General features: G+C 40.7%; 1 protein-coding gene across 1 annotated transcript in view; it reads right to left on the bottom strand.

Annotated features, from left to right (window-relative positions):
* RELB (RELB proto-oncogene, NF-kB subunit) overlaps nt 1-17723 on the bottom strand; it is a 34902-nt gene extending 17179 nt beyond the window's left edge. Inside the window, exons 1-4 of the mRNA XM_075187140.1 lie at nt 17435-17723; nt 16039-16077; nt 5204-5499; nt 2640-2800 (exon numbers count right to left, since the gene is read on the bottom strand). Coding sequence (XP_075043241.1) covers nt 2640-2800; nt 5204-5499; nt 16039-16077; nt 17435-17456 — 518 coding nt within the window. The 5' untranslated portion in view covers nt 17457-17723. The remainder of the gene's footprint in view (nt 1-2639; nt 2801-5203; nt 5500-16038; nt 16078-17434) is intronic.
* Nucleotides 17724-18314: the final 591 nt, after the last annotated feature.

Below are 18314 nucleotides of genomic sequence, written 5' to 3'. Positions count from 1 at the left end.
TGACCAGGGACTGTTCCTCAACCTGTAACACCTAAGTCCATACCATGTCTTACTCAGACCCATTCTCTATTCAGCTGTCCACACACCATTCAGAAACCGGCTCTTTTTCACCCCTGTCCCACTTAGGGCACACCATCTTATCACTACAAAACCATAGGCAAACCGAGGGAGGATTTCCTAGTGCTTGGAAACCCCCTTCCAAGCCTTGGGTACTGTATAATTGAGGTGGCTGGACCCTGCTCCCGCTTCACACAGCTCTGCTTGAAAAGGGAGAGCTGCGTGCTCCTAACAGTAGTGCACACAGCATTGTCCATGTATATTATGGGGATAGGAAGAGTTGGAGAGCAGACAAAACCACGCCCCCCTGCATGCTGGTCACGCCCACTGGCGACGTGGTGTGGAAACCCCCCTCTACAAATCCTGTGTTTGCCCCTGAAACCTGTGTACCATCAAGTTACTCCCTGCCACACACTTATACATTTACAAGCTGGTGATACTTTGCCCATGTCTACACAACAACTACCAAGATCTATGCCAGTACACCATATTCTTTAGTTAGGCAAACAGCTTCACAAAAGTACCATTAATTTTCATTTCATTCAACAGTACTTTATTTCCCATATTGTTTTGTATTTCTTATATTTTTAATTATACTTTATTTTTATTGTTATTTCATCATAATGTTTTTCGTTTTCTATTTTCGTCGCTGTCATACTCCTGCGATTCTCTGTTTTACAAAGCAGGAGATCTCCCAGCAAAATTCTTATAAAATGTATACTCTCAAAGGGAGCACTACTCTACCTATCACACCTTGTGACACACCCAAATATATGTTATTTCATGTGCACGGGAACCACAACCAAGATAATATTGTTCTATGGCCCTTAAGTAGGGCACAATGTGTGATTTGCTATTTACTTAACGATTTGTTTGGAACTAATAAACCTTTCATGTTGCCATTAACAGCGCAAAGAAACAACACTTACTGGCCATTGACAACATGTACTGATACAATGTATCTATTCCAGGCATAACATCCGATACTGAATATGCGCTTTCAACAAATATGTAACTAAACATAATTCTCGATCTAACAATATCTATTGCCACTCACCTGGTTGGAAACACTCCTTTTCTGCAGCCTATTAGAAGCTTTGTATTAAAATGACTACCGAATGAATATCTATGATGCTTAAGTCACACCTACACACATGTCTCTATTAAAACGATATATAAACACCCTATCGTTCCTAAGATCATTTGAATACACCCTCCCTGAAGAAGCCCCATATACCTGGGTGAAACGCGTAGGGTACAGCTCCTTTGCTACACAACTAATACACTTCCTTTCAGACCCCTGGTACTACCCTCAAATTCCAATTCAAATGTCTAAAAATACCCCATTGTGTCGATACATTTCATCATCAGCTATTTATATAGCGCCACTAATTCCACAGCGCTGTACAGAGAACTCACATCAGCCCCTGTCCCATTGGAGTTTACAGTCTAAATTCCCTAACGCACACACACAGTTAGGGAGAGAGACTATGGTAATTTTGAGAACAGCCAATTAACCTACTAGTATGTTTTTGGAGTGTGGGAGGAAACCGGAGCACCCGGAGGAAACCCACGCAACCACGGGGAGAACATACAAACTCCACAGAGCTAAGGGCATGGTCGGGAATTGAACTCATGACCCTAGCGCTGTGAGGCAGAAGTGCTAACCACTAAGCCACCGTGCTACATACAAAGGATAATCGTCAGTACTAACATTGTTTTAATTTACACTGTAGCCTTACTTCACAACAAGGAACGGGATGTAGCACCACGTTAAAACACCACCTCCCCCTGACTCCAGAAGGAGGTGAAAGCTGCAGAAACCACCCGGACCAGCAGCATGGAGAACACACTATTTTGGCTACAAAACTGTAAGTGACTATTTAAAAAAAAAAAAAAACATCTCATTACAACCAAAATGCCCAATTAATTCATGGCTATGGATTGCTATGTTTACAACAAGATCTAATACTAACATAGGAGCGCTATTCGGACCACTTGCTAATATATAAAACTGAACATATCTATATAAAAAAAAGTCGATCATCTAGACCTCTGGCACATGAATTTTCCTTATCTTTTCCACCATCTTGATCATCAGCAAATTTGCCTGTGTCGACCTCCAGACCACACATTCCACTGTATTGTATCTATGCATGTACTATTCTTGCTACATGATTTTGATCACTGATATTGTCATGTGCTTTTTGCGCTTTATTTTTGCTTTTTGTGGTTTTTTTAGTATCTTAATTCTGAAACTGTACTTTGCCCTGATTTATCCTGATAAACATACCTTATCATCACAAGCAGACGGTGCACTAGAAATTCCATTTTACATTTCAAAGCCCACCAGAAAGAGGGACCACCTCTCAATCCTTCCAGCAGCACTGCACAGTAAACACTACGTACAAAGCAGCGCAGTTAAGTGAAATAAAACCATTGATTTCAATAGTTTAACTGGCAACAGACTGACCAAAGCGGATATCTCATTGGTTACTGCGGTTTACAGTGCATATATGTAGTACATTTATTTATATTTCATATGTAGAGTGGAATCCTCTGCCATGACTGGTCACGCTCACCTGTGCTGTGTCTGACCTTCATCTGGATGCAGCGAGATCTCACAAATACCGTCGTGACAGTCTTTACCCACAAGGCCGTGCGGGTGGATACGATGAGGGGGGTCCTTCCACACAAGACACACGCTGACATGGACATCGTGCAGATGCTCCGAATTTACCAGCTAAAAGCAATAACGCAAGAGAGGTGACAGGTGTGACAAAGGTCGACAACTGTGGGAATTTTAGGTACTTTCCATGCAAGGTTAGGGTGCACACGTAACAATGACAATATAGTTCTAACAATCTCTCTTTAACAATAAAGAAAGTATATACTAATAAAATACAAACTGAAATTGTGACTGCCAACAACTCTCATCCACAACAGGTTCCAACACTGTATTAAAGGAGTGCTGGGACCGAACGATCGATACCAACTGAAAAAAACAAAAGCCCACACCCCATTATGCAGACAGTGGATGTTTGGCTTGGTGTAAAGTGATCATTCTTATCATAGACATTAATAAAACAATTAACAATCTGCACTTTTAAACTTTTTCTTGGTGAAAGAATCCAAATCTAGTTTTCAGCAAAGCCATCGCTATTCCCAGCTGCTAAAACCAAATAGGACCCCTGCAGTTAGCTAGGTACTTATCACCTTTTAATTTATTCTTAAGGTTTAAACATCTATAGAATTAAGAAAACGAGCACAGTTTGTATAGGACAGTGTTGGCTAACCTGTGACACTCCAGGTGTTGTGAAACTACAAGTCCCAGCATGCTTTGCCAATATATAGCAGCTTATTGTTGGAATGGTATGCTGGGACTTGTAGTTTCACAACACCTGGAGTGTCACAGGTTAGCCAATACTGGTATAGGGAAACAAGACACTGCTGATTGGATAAGCCACGACTTTCGCAGTATCCTCACAACCTGCAAGATCCATGTTTAGATTCACAACCCTTCAGGCCACAGAGCCCAAGATGAGGTTCTTGTTAAAGGACCACTAAACTCTAAAACCATAGTAATATGTAGTGAAGACTGATTAATGTATATGAAATAACTGAAGGGCTTAGTCATTATGTCCACCATGAACTTTTAAATTCTCTGTCACAGGTTGCCATGTCAGGAGGCAGTTGTTACTCTAAAAGAGCAGACACAGAGTGACTGACAATTTTGCAGTCCTTCTCTGTAAAAATAATGCTGATTGGTGGATTCAAACACAGGGACGGGGCTAGTGATAAAACATCAACTGAAATGACTGCAGTATCAGATCTTTTTACTGTATCAGATCCTATCAGGAGGTCGTCCTAAAGCTTCAGTTGTCTGTATTGGAGTGGGAAGACAATACATTTTAAAACAGCTCCTGTGGAAACTCAGGTCAACAATGAATTTTACCTTTACAGTTCTTTACATGTCTGGACATTTCAATTGTGAGGATTAGTGATAATAATAAAACACACTTTGACAGAAATCTGCATTGCAAATTCCCTCCATTTTGCTTTTATTCCTGTTGTCAAAGACAATAGCCTCATTATATGAAACATACTCCTGGGGTAAATGTATCAAGCTGAGAGATGGCGGCAGGTTTCGAAAAGTGGAGATGTTGCCTATAGCAACCAGATTCTAATTCTCATTTATTTAGTACATTCTACAAAATGATAGCTAGAATCTGACTGGTTGCTATAGGCAACATCTCCACTTTTCAAACCCGCGGGAAGCTCTCAGCTTAGTACATTTACGCCCTGGGTATTGCTTACATAATTTTAAATTGTATGAAAAATTAATAAAAAGAGTGGCATATAGAGGAAAAATGGTCCAGTGCCTGAAATAGGAAGCTCATAACCCTCCGAGTCAGACTAAAAACCATTGGTGTGGCCAAAGCTATATAAAATTTAGGTCTGTCACAGGTTGTACTATTTTGAATGATCGTTATTTTATCTTATTGACAGGAAAAGGTCTGACTGATGTTTTACTGACTGTCAGTAAATTCCATGTCATTTTGGTCTTCAAGTATCATGAATAAAGAAGTGGCTCGGGTATATAAAAGAAAATACAATCTCTTTTTTATTAACGGGTAGCCCAAAAGAGTTGCAGGAATAAACTTTATACAAACAATTTTCATCAGGTTTTGTGGTACAATTTTACAACTGTGTCGAAGGCGTACATATATTAATCCTTCTAAAAAGAAACTGTGGAGGCAGTGCTTATAGCAACCAATGAGATTCCATCTATCATTTATCTAGGACATTTAAGACTATGGTAGCTAGAATCTAATTGGCTGCTATGGGCAACATCTCCACTTTAGAAAATCTACCCCTAAATGCTTCCTGGCAAGGCTTTGACTTGCCAATAAAGTTATTACACGTAAAAATAAAAAAAAATAACGTAAAGCTCCTAACACATTCTACTCAATATTCATTGCGTATTTATATATAAGTTACATATTTTTCTTCTGTAAAGAAAATGCTATTTATGAACCAACAGAGGTCACTAATAGATGACGTTTCTTAGCAAGCCCTTTATACATACACACAGTGACAATAAAATGTTAATGTCATAAACAGTAATAGCAATAAATGGCCTCACCGCTATAGCCGGGAGACTCTTGCTGTGTTCAGTGCTGTTTTCTCCTAGGATGCTGCCCGCTGACCTCCCCTCACACTGGTACCGAAACCGCATCCCCCGCTGCTTGGGTTGTTCCAGGATCACCAGTTCTGGTGGTGGGTCGTTCACGTAGGGGACCAGGTTAGGGTTTGGAGGCTCCGCTGGGGTTGGCCATGGGGCAACAGTGACTGTGCTGATTAAGGGAGGCTCAGGCTTCCACTGGGGCACATTGGACGGTATTTCGTGGGAGTCAGCAGTGATGTAATCCATAACTTCCTCTATCAGAAAGAGATACAGAGGAGTGATAAGAATGCAGAATGGGAGAGAAAGGAAATTAAGCGCATACAATATTATGTAAGTATACACTAAATCGTCTATAATCAAAGTTAGCGAGACCCGGTCATTGCCAGTGTGAAATCTGACCTGATTTGATACATGATTGGTTGCTATAGGCAACGTCTGCCCAATTTGATACATTTTTCATTGTATTACTATTGATAAAATATACCAGATATTTCAGGCTATACCAGTGATAGGCAACCTCTAGCCTTCAATAGGGCCGCACATTACCCTTAATCTCAGTAAAAAGTTAAAACAAGTCATTTAATCAAATTATCTATCTGTAATAACATATCAAAAGCATTTTAAACAAGTGTTACATGATATTAAAAAACACATCTGACAATAAAGCAGGAGGAGCTGGAGGCTGCAGGTAAAGGCTCGTAGGGCCGCATGTGGCCCTTGGGCCCCCAGCACTCTCTGTACTGTCATGAACTGCTCACGGTTGCATCACACAGATGGAAGTTCTACATCAACGTTAGAGATGCTCAAAGTTGTTTCAAAGTGGTTATTGTTCTGGCTCATCGAAAATCTGAGATAAATTTTTGAACTTCATATTGGACTGAACATTTTAGTGAAACTCAAGCAAGGCAAACCGGTTCGACCATGGAGCCGGTTTGAACTCATGTGAGCTTAAAGGCTATCTATTTAGGATTTTTTTTATGGCTTTCCAAGCGAACTTCGAACTCAAACACAGTAATGTTCAGTGTTTGAATTAAAAAAAAAACTTAAAATATTACAAAATGTAGCCATTTATGCTAAACAAAGCAACATTTATAGTAGATTTAATGTCTTTAAATTGCAAATGTGAGTTTAATGTTCGCTATTCGAGGGCAGCTGTAGCCGTTAAATCAGATCTAAAAACATACTGGTAGGTTAATTGGCTGCTATCAAAATTGACCCTAGTCTCTCCCTCTCGGTCTGTCTGTGTATGTGTGTATCTATATTAGGGAATTTAGACTGTAAGCTCCAATGGGGTAATGTGAGCGAGTTCTCTGTACAGCTCTGCGGAATTAGTGGCACTATATAAATAAATGATGATGATCTAAACATCTGACGGTATGGCACGTAATTTCCCATGAACTGGCCAAATTAAACTGAATTTTGAACACTCCAATTTCTTCTATCATCTCTAGTCAAAATACTGCTAGGCCCTGCGCTGCAACAAGGCACCCAAACAAAATCTACAAGAGGCTATTGGGAGAACATACACAGATATAGAATATAGAGATATAGAATTTGACAACGGCAGTAAGAACCACTTCGCCACATCTAGTCTGCCCATTTTTATTCCTAAACAACCTCACACTCTTTTTGAGCCATTGTTTTTTAAGCATGGTTTATATTACTTTCACCATAACATTCTACAAAAGTTCAGTATAGTGTAATAGGCTTGGCTAGTTACCAGCAAAGCCAAGTGTCCCTATATATTGTATTCTGACAATGGTAACTATTTTCAAGTTGAGAACACTTCATCATTGGATTCCTGAAATAAAACTACTGGTGATAGACACATTATCAGAGCAACCTGCCTGGTGAAACCACATTATGTCCCTATAGCAACCAATGGAAGCTTTAAAAAGGTTTTCCAGCTCACTGGATGATTAGTTTCAGTGTCAATATCATTATCATTGACCTGTGTTCTCTCACGTAAAGATCAGAATTCCCCTTCACTAATTTCTGTCTCTCACCGTTTTATACATGGGAAGCAGAAAGTATCTGTTACCTCTGGCTCTGGAAATCGTAATAATTTCTTCTGCTTATCTGATTACATAGAATTATGTTTCCAATGCAGATTTTTTGCTTCTGGATAACACTCTCCATTGTGCTAACCTAAAGACCTAGCAAAGGATCCAAAACGTGACATTCTTTGAAGTTCACCGAATTCTAGAAGGGTTTCTGTCACCTACACAGCAGAGACCGTCATGTCCTTGGCTGAATAATATCCATGGGACATGAGTCACTAATTCCTTCCCTATTGATAGGTTGAATATTGGTCCAGCCCACAAAATTGCTGTATCAAACGTGTGCAGTTGAATGGTTGATATTAAGGGGTTGAGTTGCGCACCGAACGCACATAGAAGAAGACGCACACAGAAAAAGAAGAGGGTAAAGAAAAAAAATGTGTGAGCAAAATCTGAGGAACATCATTTGTTAGTGTGGGAACAAAGTGTTGTGACAAGTTACCCACGAGAGATAAGCCTCCTAAATGACATATCTGGAGATGCACCCATGACAGATTGTGTCAACACACCCTTCCTGTACTCAGCACATGTTTGCCCATCCCTGTCGGCCCCTATTCTGCCTCTCCAGCTGCATGGGGAAGCAAGGTAAAGATACACAACAATCTGGATACAGACTATGCATAGACACACGTGCAGCACAGAAATGCATATCTTAAAGCATAGAAAAAGTCATACCTCAAACTCTACATGGGCCCCTAAGAGGTTCCTCTAAACCATACTTGCCCAACTTCCCGGAATGTCCGGGAGACACCTGAATCCCGGGAGAGCAGGTCATTCTCCCAGATCCTGTCCACCTAATGAAGTCATGAGGAAAGGAGGCTCCATGACACATTTCACGCTGAATTGCATCATTTTGGCCCCACCCCCCCAAGGCAAAATGATGCTTTCGCATCATTGCGTCACGGTGGCGAGGCCAAAGTGACGAGATTCCCCTTCATCCTCACACATCAGCTCCCCTTCGGGAGATCCTGGAGGGTAAGACATAAATGTTGGCAAGCATGCTCTAAACCCCTCTTCTTACAGAAACCTACCCACTCTGCCATACAAGCTATACATCATCCCAAACCTACAACCATCATCTGTGACTAGCTGTGCGCTTGGCCCACAGCTTCCTGGACCATGCTAGGCTTGGTGTGTCCTTTGGCCACCGTTACATTGTTAGTTAACCAGCATTGTCACTTCTGTGTTGCATACACGGCTGGCGCTACTATTAGGCAAACCTAGGTGGTCACAATGGTTAGAGGGATCCTAAACCACTGAATAGGTGACATAATATCACCCATCCAGTGTCATTGAAGCCCCCACATGTAGCATCACTGACACGAAGGAGAACAGCCAGCAGAATCTCCTTCATCAGAGTAATGCTGGCCGAGATATCACAGCAAGCGCCACACACTCAGTCCCACCTCCCGTCTAAGGGGGCACAACGTGACTGGAGAGAGGGCCGGGTTACAGTCGGATGGAGGGGCAGCCCCTAGGTTGCCTCCAGGTCTGCACAGGCCCAAGTTCATACGTCTATGTTTTGGAGTAACCTATTATTGTACATCCGGCACTGTTTGGGCAATTCATGAAGCTAGCGTGGTGCACAAGATAGGGCCACACTAGTAGGGTGACGCTACCTCTGTCCACTCCGTCACACTTCACTGACATTAAAGTTTGGTTAGACAAGACCGGTGCAATCAACACACGTGCTACAGATGCTTGATCGTTCTGTTTGCCTAATTTAAAAACGCTCTATTTATACATGGATGGTCTTAGTTGCATCAAAGATAATTATCATCTCAGATGCTTACATTAAAATACTGTTCCCATCTTGCATATTATATGGCCTTGTATATAAATAAACCAACTGTTTGGGCCGTATGACCTCATCTCCTGAATATTTGTGATTCCTCTGACTCAGCAGTGACTCAGAGTGAACTAGTGGAGCAGCTCAAAGAGGATTCTTCTTCAAGAACTCTACAATCAGGTAAGGGGGTAAGGGGCCATTACTAAAAGAGAGGGGAAGGAGTGCAAAATTGGACAACCTTTTTAACAATTACGAATTGCCAAATGGAACAATCGGTTCCCTCAATCCTAAACTCTGACGTTTGGGGTTATTGGAAGATCTAATCTCCCACAACAATATGATACTTCTTCCCAAGCTGATATTTTCTCAATGGATCTCTAATATAAATAATATTTTCTCTTACAAAACACCATAGAGATTATATAAACAAAACAGGTCGATAAAGCAGAGATGATCTCTTCTCGAGTACTACTTACCTACCTTATATGATAAGGTCACTAGCTATATTCCCTGCCTAACACAGCAAAGCAGCTTAGATAATGTAAATACTGTATTTTCTCATGTAGTTGTACATTTGATTGTCCCAAGCTTTCTATTTGTATAGAAACCACTTACATCTTTGCTTTACTGGCCATTAAGGCTAGGTACACACTACAGAATTTTCCGACCAACGTGTTATCTACGATTGTACCTACGACTGAAGGTCTGATCGGCCGGGCGATTCACATGTACACGCTGACATGATTTACCTTCAGATCTATGCTCTTCATCTAGTCCTCTAGTCGTTTAGAGAATGAAGCACAATAGTCATTCCTGTCACACTGATTAAAACCACCTTGTTATAGCTATCCACATGTCATAGCCAATTTTGTTCCTTCTCTGACTCTGAAACGAAATATTAAGTCTCAGAACGAACAAACAAACTATTCCATCTAAGAGCACTCTCTACATTTAGTCACTGGGACATGTTTATTGCCGGCATCGGCTGAAAAGATCATGATTCTGTAAACTCTATGGAGACCATGATCATGAGTGCGTAAACACTGCAGGATCGGAAGGTGATTGGAACGAGATTATTAAACAGTACGACCAACCAAATGAAACGACAAACTGCACTTTGGAACAATTATCATTCATAGTGTGATCATACACACTAACGCAATATGTTGCCAAGGGGTCGTTTATCGGATGATAGACCCGATTATCAGCTGAAAAACCTTGAGTGTGTACCTAGCCTAAGAAACCCAAGGCGATAGTGCCAGCTTTGTGGCTCCAAAATGCCCAATAATCAGGGCTGACCTGGCAATGTTTGATCCCGGGCCCATCTCTCCTTAAGAGACAAGTTTGAAAAATCTCAAATTGAATTAATAAAATAAAGTTTACAATTTTATCATTGTTTTGGGCGGGTAAAGCAAACAACGGGTGAGAGTATAAAGCGCTCAATAGCAGGATCTTGTCAAAATTGGCCATCGATATGTGTTGTACAATTCTAAAGTGATCAACCGAGGTACAGTCCTGTCTGCAAAATAACACATCATCAAAATTTATTTCTATAGCGGCAGCAGATTCTGTAGCGCTGTACAATTGGTGTACTGCAGTGTGCAGCGGATTCATTCAAACCATGTTCCCCGTATATTAAGACGTAATACCACGAAAGAAAAGGACTTTAATTAAAGACTTTTTTTCAAACTATTTTTATTACATCAAATGGCACAACGGGATACAAAAGGAAAAATTATTTGTTAGCGCAGATGAGATGACATAATCATACGAAACAAAAAGTATTAACAAACACACAAAATAAATCACAATTCCGACAGACACATTATGATACAACAGACGTCATATAAAGGTATATGCCAGTATCATAACAGTTCTTGCACAAGATAACTAATGAAGGTATTTGAGAAACATACATAACATCATAATTCAGATGGTAGACAAAGTAGCCGCCTTTTAGAAGCTTCTAATGAACAGACATTTAGGCACTCAGCATATCACTTCTCCCAATTACACCACATTTTCTTAAAATTATACCCACCACCCCAAAATGTTTATATCATTTTGTTAGATGGGAGACCACTGTTTGCCATATTCCTGGGAAGGATCCAAAGCTAGCCATTTGCTGGTAAAAGTTTCCTAACATAAAACAAAGTTTCCCAGGGGAAGGTTCTATATTGGGTATTAGGATTGTAACAATCAAATACCCCCCAGCAAGCGCACCATAGGTGAGGCAGGACCTTCAATAAGAAAGGGGATAGCCCTCCAGGCCAAAACAGAATGACTATATTAAATGTATGAATGTGGCATTTGCTGCTTGACAATATATTGGCATATATTTTGGCTAGGAGCTTTGGTTGTGGGCCACCAGGCAGGACACTACCTGTTTGGAGTTTATCTGTTCTCCCCACGTTTGATTCTGGGTGTTCCGGTTTCGTCCAACAGTCCAGAAACATAATGACAGGTTAATGTTAATTTTTGTGTAATAGGAAATTTAGGCTGGAAGCCTCACTGAGACAGGCATTGATGTTACTTAATAAAACGTTTTCTGTAAACTGCTGCATAATATTTGGCTGCTATTTAAATAAAGGAGAATATTGGACAATGGACCCCCCCTTGCCCCCATGTCCCGACTACCTGCGGCAGCATGTCTGAGCTGCAGGTATCTGTCAAAGGTTCCTTGGGAATGTGATATGTGTTCTGAGTTTGCTGGAATGACTTGGACATTATCTATGAATATAACTTCAATACTACTGACTAGCCACTTCTACCACAGTGAATCCCCTTCTCAATTAGCCAGCTCTCGGAGTCTGGGGCTGTGGTGAGTGGAGATATAAAATTAACATTTAGATATGGATATAAAGCTGTCCTGCAGCTTGAATATTTGGTTTATTATTAGGTGACGTAAGAGAAGCAGCTTTAAAACATTAATCCTGTTTGTGCCCCCCCCCCCCCGTATGCTCTGTCCAGTACAGTGATGGGCAACCAGCGGCCCCCAGATCCTTCTTTCTTTACTGTGTTTGTTATAGCTTGTAACACTTGTTTACAATATCTGCTGATATGTTATTCCAGACAGGTGTCTCTTTTTTTTTATTAAATGTTTTGTTTTAACTTATTGCTAAGATTAAGGGCAATATGTGTCCCTTTTGGTGGTTAAAGGGCCACACCATGCAGCCCCTGAAGTGTTTCAGGTTGCCCATCACTAATCTAGATTATATGCGGCATCTATGTTGTCCTGTCATACCGAAGCGGCAAAGTAATGGAGCTGGGAGGTCATATAGTAATAGAGCAATTTAGGAACAGCAAGATTCTATGCTGTAATGTTCATTGTACAGAACCTGGGGCTAATCTAGACCAAAGTACACTCCATGTAAATGAGAAAACAAGAGACTAACGGGTTTGAAAAAGTGATAATGTTGCCTATAGCAACCAATCGGATTCTAGTTATCATTTATCTAGTACTTTCCACAAAACGACAGCTAGAATCTGATTGGTTGCTGTAGGCAACATCTCCACTTTTTCAAACCCGCAGTTTAGTAAATAGTAAATATACCCCTATATCTGTTTAAAATGGATTTGGACACAGGAATAGGGGAATTTTGCAACACATACAACAGGAGCTGAGGTAGAAAAATAATTTCAATGACGCTAAAGCACCTGGAATAGCAACGAATAGGAATGCGCAATGTTTAGTTTGGTGTTTTATGCGATCGATCACCGCACTATAATGAGTGATGTAACCTTGTCATCTGGGAGTGAAATGTATACCTAAGAACTTAAGGGAATTACCAACTGTTACTCTGTGACAAATAAGGGAAGGACTGGAGATCAATGGGGACTTCCCCGGTTCATCCAAAGCTAAAAGTCATCTATTATTGACATCAATGTCAGTAATCAGGACTCTAGGATAAACAAAAACACGCAAATTGGTGTCTACATATACGACTATGTTCCTGTGCAGAAGACTCATCATCATTTATTTATTTATATAGCGCCACTAATTCCGCAGCGCTGTACAGAGAACTCACTTACATCAGTCCCTGCCCCATTGGAGCTTACAGTCTAAATTCTATACCATCTATACCAACAGGTCTAGAAAGCTGAAAAGATCATTTTATTTTCATTGACTGTTACAAGGGTGTCGAGAGCCTCCCTATGATTTGCCTGTTGCGTCTAGATAGGGCTCCATGGAGGACCCACAATCAGGCAAGGTGGAGGTGTACATCAAATTCTTTAAAGCACACATTGATGAGATTGCAGCTGACATTGCATCACTAATAAGCCAAAATGAGTCCATTTCTCAGTGGGAGTACCCACATCAGCGGGAGTACCCTACTTTGGGACTATCCACATCAATTAGAAGGGGGGAATGATCTGAGAGCACTCAATAAGTATTGCACTCTCCCTATGTGAAGTGCTAGAACTGGGGAAACCAAACTCACATCAATTTTTGTAAACAAATTGTGTGCCTAAAAATTGCAGGAGATTTGTCTGAGCCCTGGCTCGGGCAGTCGCAATATGTCAGCAAGTTGTAGATATACACGAGTTAAAATAATCGGTTATCATAAGATGATCTTCAACTGGATCATGATTCATACTGAAATCCCCTAGACAAATTAATGGAAATCCAGTGTTCTAAGAATGTGCGTCATACGGCTCAACCACTAGTGGTCAACATAAATATTACAGATAGCGGGAAGTGTATTTAGTATAGAGCATCTAGTAACAATAATCCTGCCCTGAGAATCAACATGGGTTTGATATATCTTATAAGGTAAAAAATTTTGATTACGATGGAGACCCCACTGGAGAAGCTTAAAAATATTGAATGATGTATATATCCTAACAACATTTTTTCACCACCATTACCTGCCCCTGTAAGGTGCATTTCTTGAAAGCAAACAATGCCTGGATCATGGCACTTCACAAATCTAGATATGAGGTTTTGTTTAAATTTGTCATGTAATCCCCTGGCATTCCATGGTACAAATGTTACTGGGACGGAAGCCATAGTTTCCCTGTTCTGCTGGGCTGACATCCAGACATTGAGAGCTTGCAAGGGGCAGATGTATAGATGTACGCCTGCAACAAGTCCGCCATACACTGTGCAATGTACCTGTAAATATACAGCAATGGCCAACTGCACATCAAAAACATTATGAAAAGGTACAGAAAAAAAGAAAAGAAAAGGATGTAAACATAGCAAATTATTTTAAATTCAAGAACTAGTAACAAAACACCAGTTTCCCAGTGGCCACTGTTTCTACGCCCCTATAGACAAGGCAGATTTAAATCCTAAAGAAAAACAATGTCCAAAAACCCACAAAAGTGCCAAAACTCAATGCAAAAGCTCCAGGTAGTGGAAATCGTGGCACAATATCAGGATCCTGAGGGCACCACCAGACTGGTACCAGCCTACAGATGGAACTCTGTCTCCACGTGTCAGGATATGTTGCGAGGATAGCGAGAGCAGGCTGCCTCGTCGTTCATGGAAGCAATAAATGTTATGTGGTCTCCATATATTTGACGTGATAGCTTGTGTGTGCGAAATTCAAGAAATATCAATTCTGTGAGGTGAGTGAGGCTCCCAGTCTTTCTGACCAGTGTCCCACCTCATTGGGTTCCCTAAAGAATAGTGCTTCTACATTATGGTGGACATTAAGGAAACATCATTGCGTAGCTAAGACCCCTCTTGCTTAACAACATTTTTAGCCCATTATTGTTGCAGGGTAACTCATGAAGGATAACACCGGCCTTTCTCGCATTTGCCCAATATAGCATGCCGGTCTCTGAAATTCAGAGAGCTTAGTGACCCTAGCAGAATGGGGGTAGAATTCTGTAAGCGCTCTCTATTATCATGGGCTTGGTAAGCGACTCCTTTACAAAAATTATCCCTGGTACGCTCCCTTGGCTCTCTTCGGAGTAAGCTTTCAAAATCCTCACGGGACTCCATTGCCGCTATATGCCTTCTTAGCGAATTTACTCCTGGTTCAAGCGGGTGAGGTCGGATTTTCAGGTCTGAAACATGTCTTTCTGTCTTCTCCATGCTTTCTCTGACCTTAGAGAGTTCATGTCTTATTTTATTAAAGTCAACCCGCACTTCATCTACTCCACAGTGTCAGTAAGTCATCGCCATAATCTCTGACATTGTGCGGTGGGGAATTATTCCTCAAAAGGGGCCGTCTGGATGGTAGATATTTCAGCCGGGGCTTCAGTAACATGGCTGGTGTCGGACCTCTGTGTATTGATCAAGTTTAGTCACTGTGTCAGATTTCTGTGCTTTCTGGGACACAGTAAAGCAAGTTTGGTTGCTCTCCAGTACTTCTGCGAAGTACTGGAGCTTTGTATATCTGGTTTAACAGGATAAAATAAGCATCCTGCTGATGTGGGAGATGGTACTCAGTGTTAGCATGTGAGTCCCCTCAGAGCTCCAACACATGACCCCTTTCAAATACATTTGAATATTATTTACGAGTAGAAAGCATTTGTTAAAATGAAATAGAAGCTTCAAAAATATGTTGCTATGTTCAAGAGGAAGAACTGCACTGGCTCACATTATCGAAAAAAAACAAACCCCAAAAAAAAAAACAGTTCTTTTTACCCAAAAAAAATAATTCAGAAGTTGCTCGCTGCACACTGCCAATGCAATTGGTTATGTGTACTCACATTTATAAGAACATATAACCTTATTTTTCTAACTTTGATAGACATTATTATTACCAACAACAGTGAACAAAAGTTGGGGTTGTAGATATTAGTCAGCATATATAACCCATATACCACTTTCACTTGTATGATTAGGGACCACAGACTTGAGGTTTTAATAAGTGTTTTCGTTGGTTATTTTGTACCCCTGCAAACAACTGATCGCAAATCAGATAATTATTAAGACTAGTATTTTGTTACACATAAGTAAGTATATAACACACAATTTAGCCACTCACCTAGTGTTGGGGTATGCTGTGGAGGAAGACTAAGTGGCCCTGTGAGAAACAAAGAAATACATTTCAAATAAATACATCAATTGTAAATCTGTATCTAACATCCTAGAACAATGGCTTGCAGGTTTTTAGTGGGCATACACATACATGTTTATATGCTGTATAGTATTGCGGACAGATTTTAAACTGGAACTAAACCTGAAAGTAAAATATTTTAAAATGCTGTACTGTACCTCCCATCCATAACAGTTCTGTTGACTGAGAAAATATTAAAAAGTTGCACACTGTAACATTATTTAATGTGTCCACAAGTATTTGTGTGCCATTATCAAAAGAGGTGACTATTAATAGAACATAGGGCACATCTGATAATAAGGGGACCCTCCTGAAAAATTTCTGGGATAGGTTGGACGTAAGTGTCGTCGTCTTTCAGAGGGATCATCATAAAGGATCCTCCGTAGCTGAAGCTGACAACATAAAACTGATTTACCATAATTCAGTATAAAACACTTCCACATGTATCAACAGATTCTTCTTCCACAATGTATAAAATTAGTATTTTGCAGTTCTCCGTTACCACTAAATGCTGCAAGCACTCAAAGTAATGTTTATCTTGCAGCATTTTAGAAAACAGAAACTGTTCTTCCGGATGACAATGTTTGTTTGTCTCACAGTCTGTCTAGGGGATATGTCCAAATTTGAAGGCCTTGAACAAGCCCTAATTTTGTTGCAGGGAACAGCTGTTTTTATCACAAGAATAACTGACTGAATAACACAGATCTTTTTGGTATTTAACACACACAAAAAGGAAAATCACTTTATATTATCAACAAATGTTTTTGCACTAGCCTTAAACGGAAGACGAAATTGACAATTGCTTTGCAGGTTGATTTACAGTAAGGGGTGACTTCATACTACAGAATACATATCACTATAATAGAAAGTGACATATGCTGCCACATACCATGGCAGAGACTAATTGAATTGTAAACAATAACAGGACTAACCCTACAGAAATGTGTTTAATAAGAGAGAATGAACAAATCAGACTTACAAACTGCACTGGAAGCAATGTGTACTTACAGTATAAATCACACAGTTTTAGGTGTATAGTGGATTAACCAGATATAAAGTGTATTGAATAGGACTTGGTAACCTGTAGCTCTACATGTGTTGTGGAACTAAAAGTACCAGCATGTTCTGGCAGCCTTTGGACCTATGGCAGGCCATACTAGGCTACTTCTGGTGTAGATAGAGATAGGGAACACATGTATGACAACATACATTAAATGTCCTCATATATTTTTATATGCATATCATTTTCTGTGCATAACGGTATGTATACCATAAATAGCACCAAGTGCACTGTACATACAGCATGCATACTCCACACACCTACCTGCCCTGCCTGGCTCCCTCATACTGCCGGCTGTACAGATCCCAGATGTGAGCTCACAGACCAGTACCAGTGTCACCAACCCCTATGGGCGGCTGCTGCCTCAGTGCAGCGAGAACAGAACTCTGATGGAAGTTACTTGGTTGTGAACATCCTTCTAGCCTGGAATTCCCCGGCTATGTGGACTGCTCGCTGATTGGCCGGAGGATTCCTGTGACATCGTTGACAGGAGGAGGATGGGAGGGGCCAGGAAATCCCCCTCCGCGTTCTGGAGTCCACGTGACTTCCCGTCTCTGACCCCACGTGGGTCCCAAAAAAAAAAAAAAAAGAAGAGTGACTGTGACATGAGAGGCAGTGAGCAGGGTGCAGTGATCTGAGGCCTGTGCTCTAGGGCAGTGAGGGCTAACCTGTGACACTCCAGGTGTTGTGAAACTACAAGCCCCAGCATGCTTTGCCAGCTATCAGCTAGTTATCTACTGGCAAAGCATGCTGGGGCTTGTAGTTTCACAACACCTGAGTGTCACAGGTTAGCCCTCACTGCTCTAGGGTGTCTGTGGTCCATCACATGGGATACAGGGTGGCTGACATACAGCAGGGCTTCTGATGAGACAAAGTGGTTATTGGGCAAACAATAATCCAAAATAGATTTTAAAATTATATAGAGTAATAATACTGTACTCAACGTTACCATTTATATAGTATTAGAAAAGGAAGGACTGAGTGACTTACAGTGATTGTAAGATGTTAGTTGGCTAAAGACGTAAATAAGTATTATTATTATTTTTTAATGACTATTAGTATTACTGCCTCATTGGGGTGAATTCAATTCCCCCTGAAGTACAGACGCGCTAAAATAATTACCGTTATTACGGTAATAGTGCGC

The sequence above is a fragment of the Mixophyes fleayi genome, chromosome 9 (assembly GCF_038048845.1).
Source record: "Mixophyes fleayi isolate aMixFle1 chromosome 9, aMixFle1.hap1, whole genome shotgun sequence".
In the NCBI taxonomy this organism is placed as follows: Eukaryota; Metazoa; Chordata; class Amphibia; order Anura; family Limnodynastidae; genus Mixophyes; species Mixophyes fleayi.
This window is presented reverse-complemented; position numbering and strand designations above follow the sequence as displayed.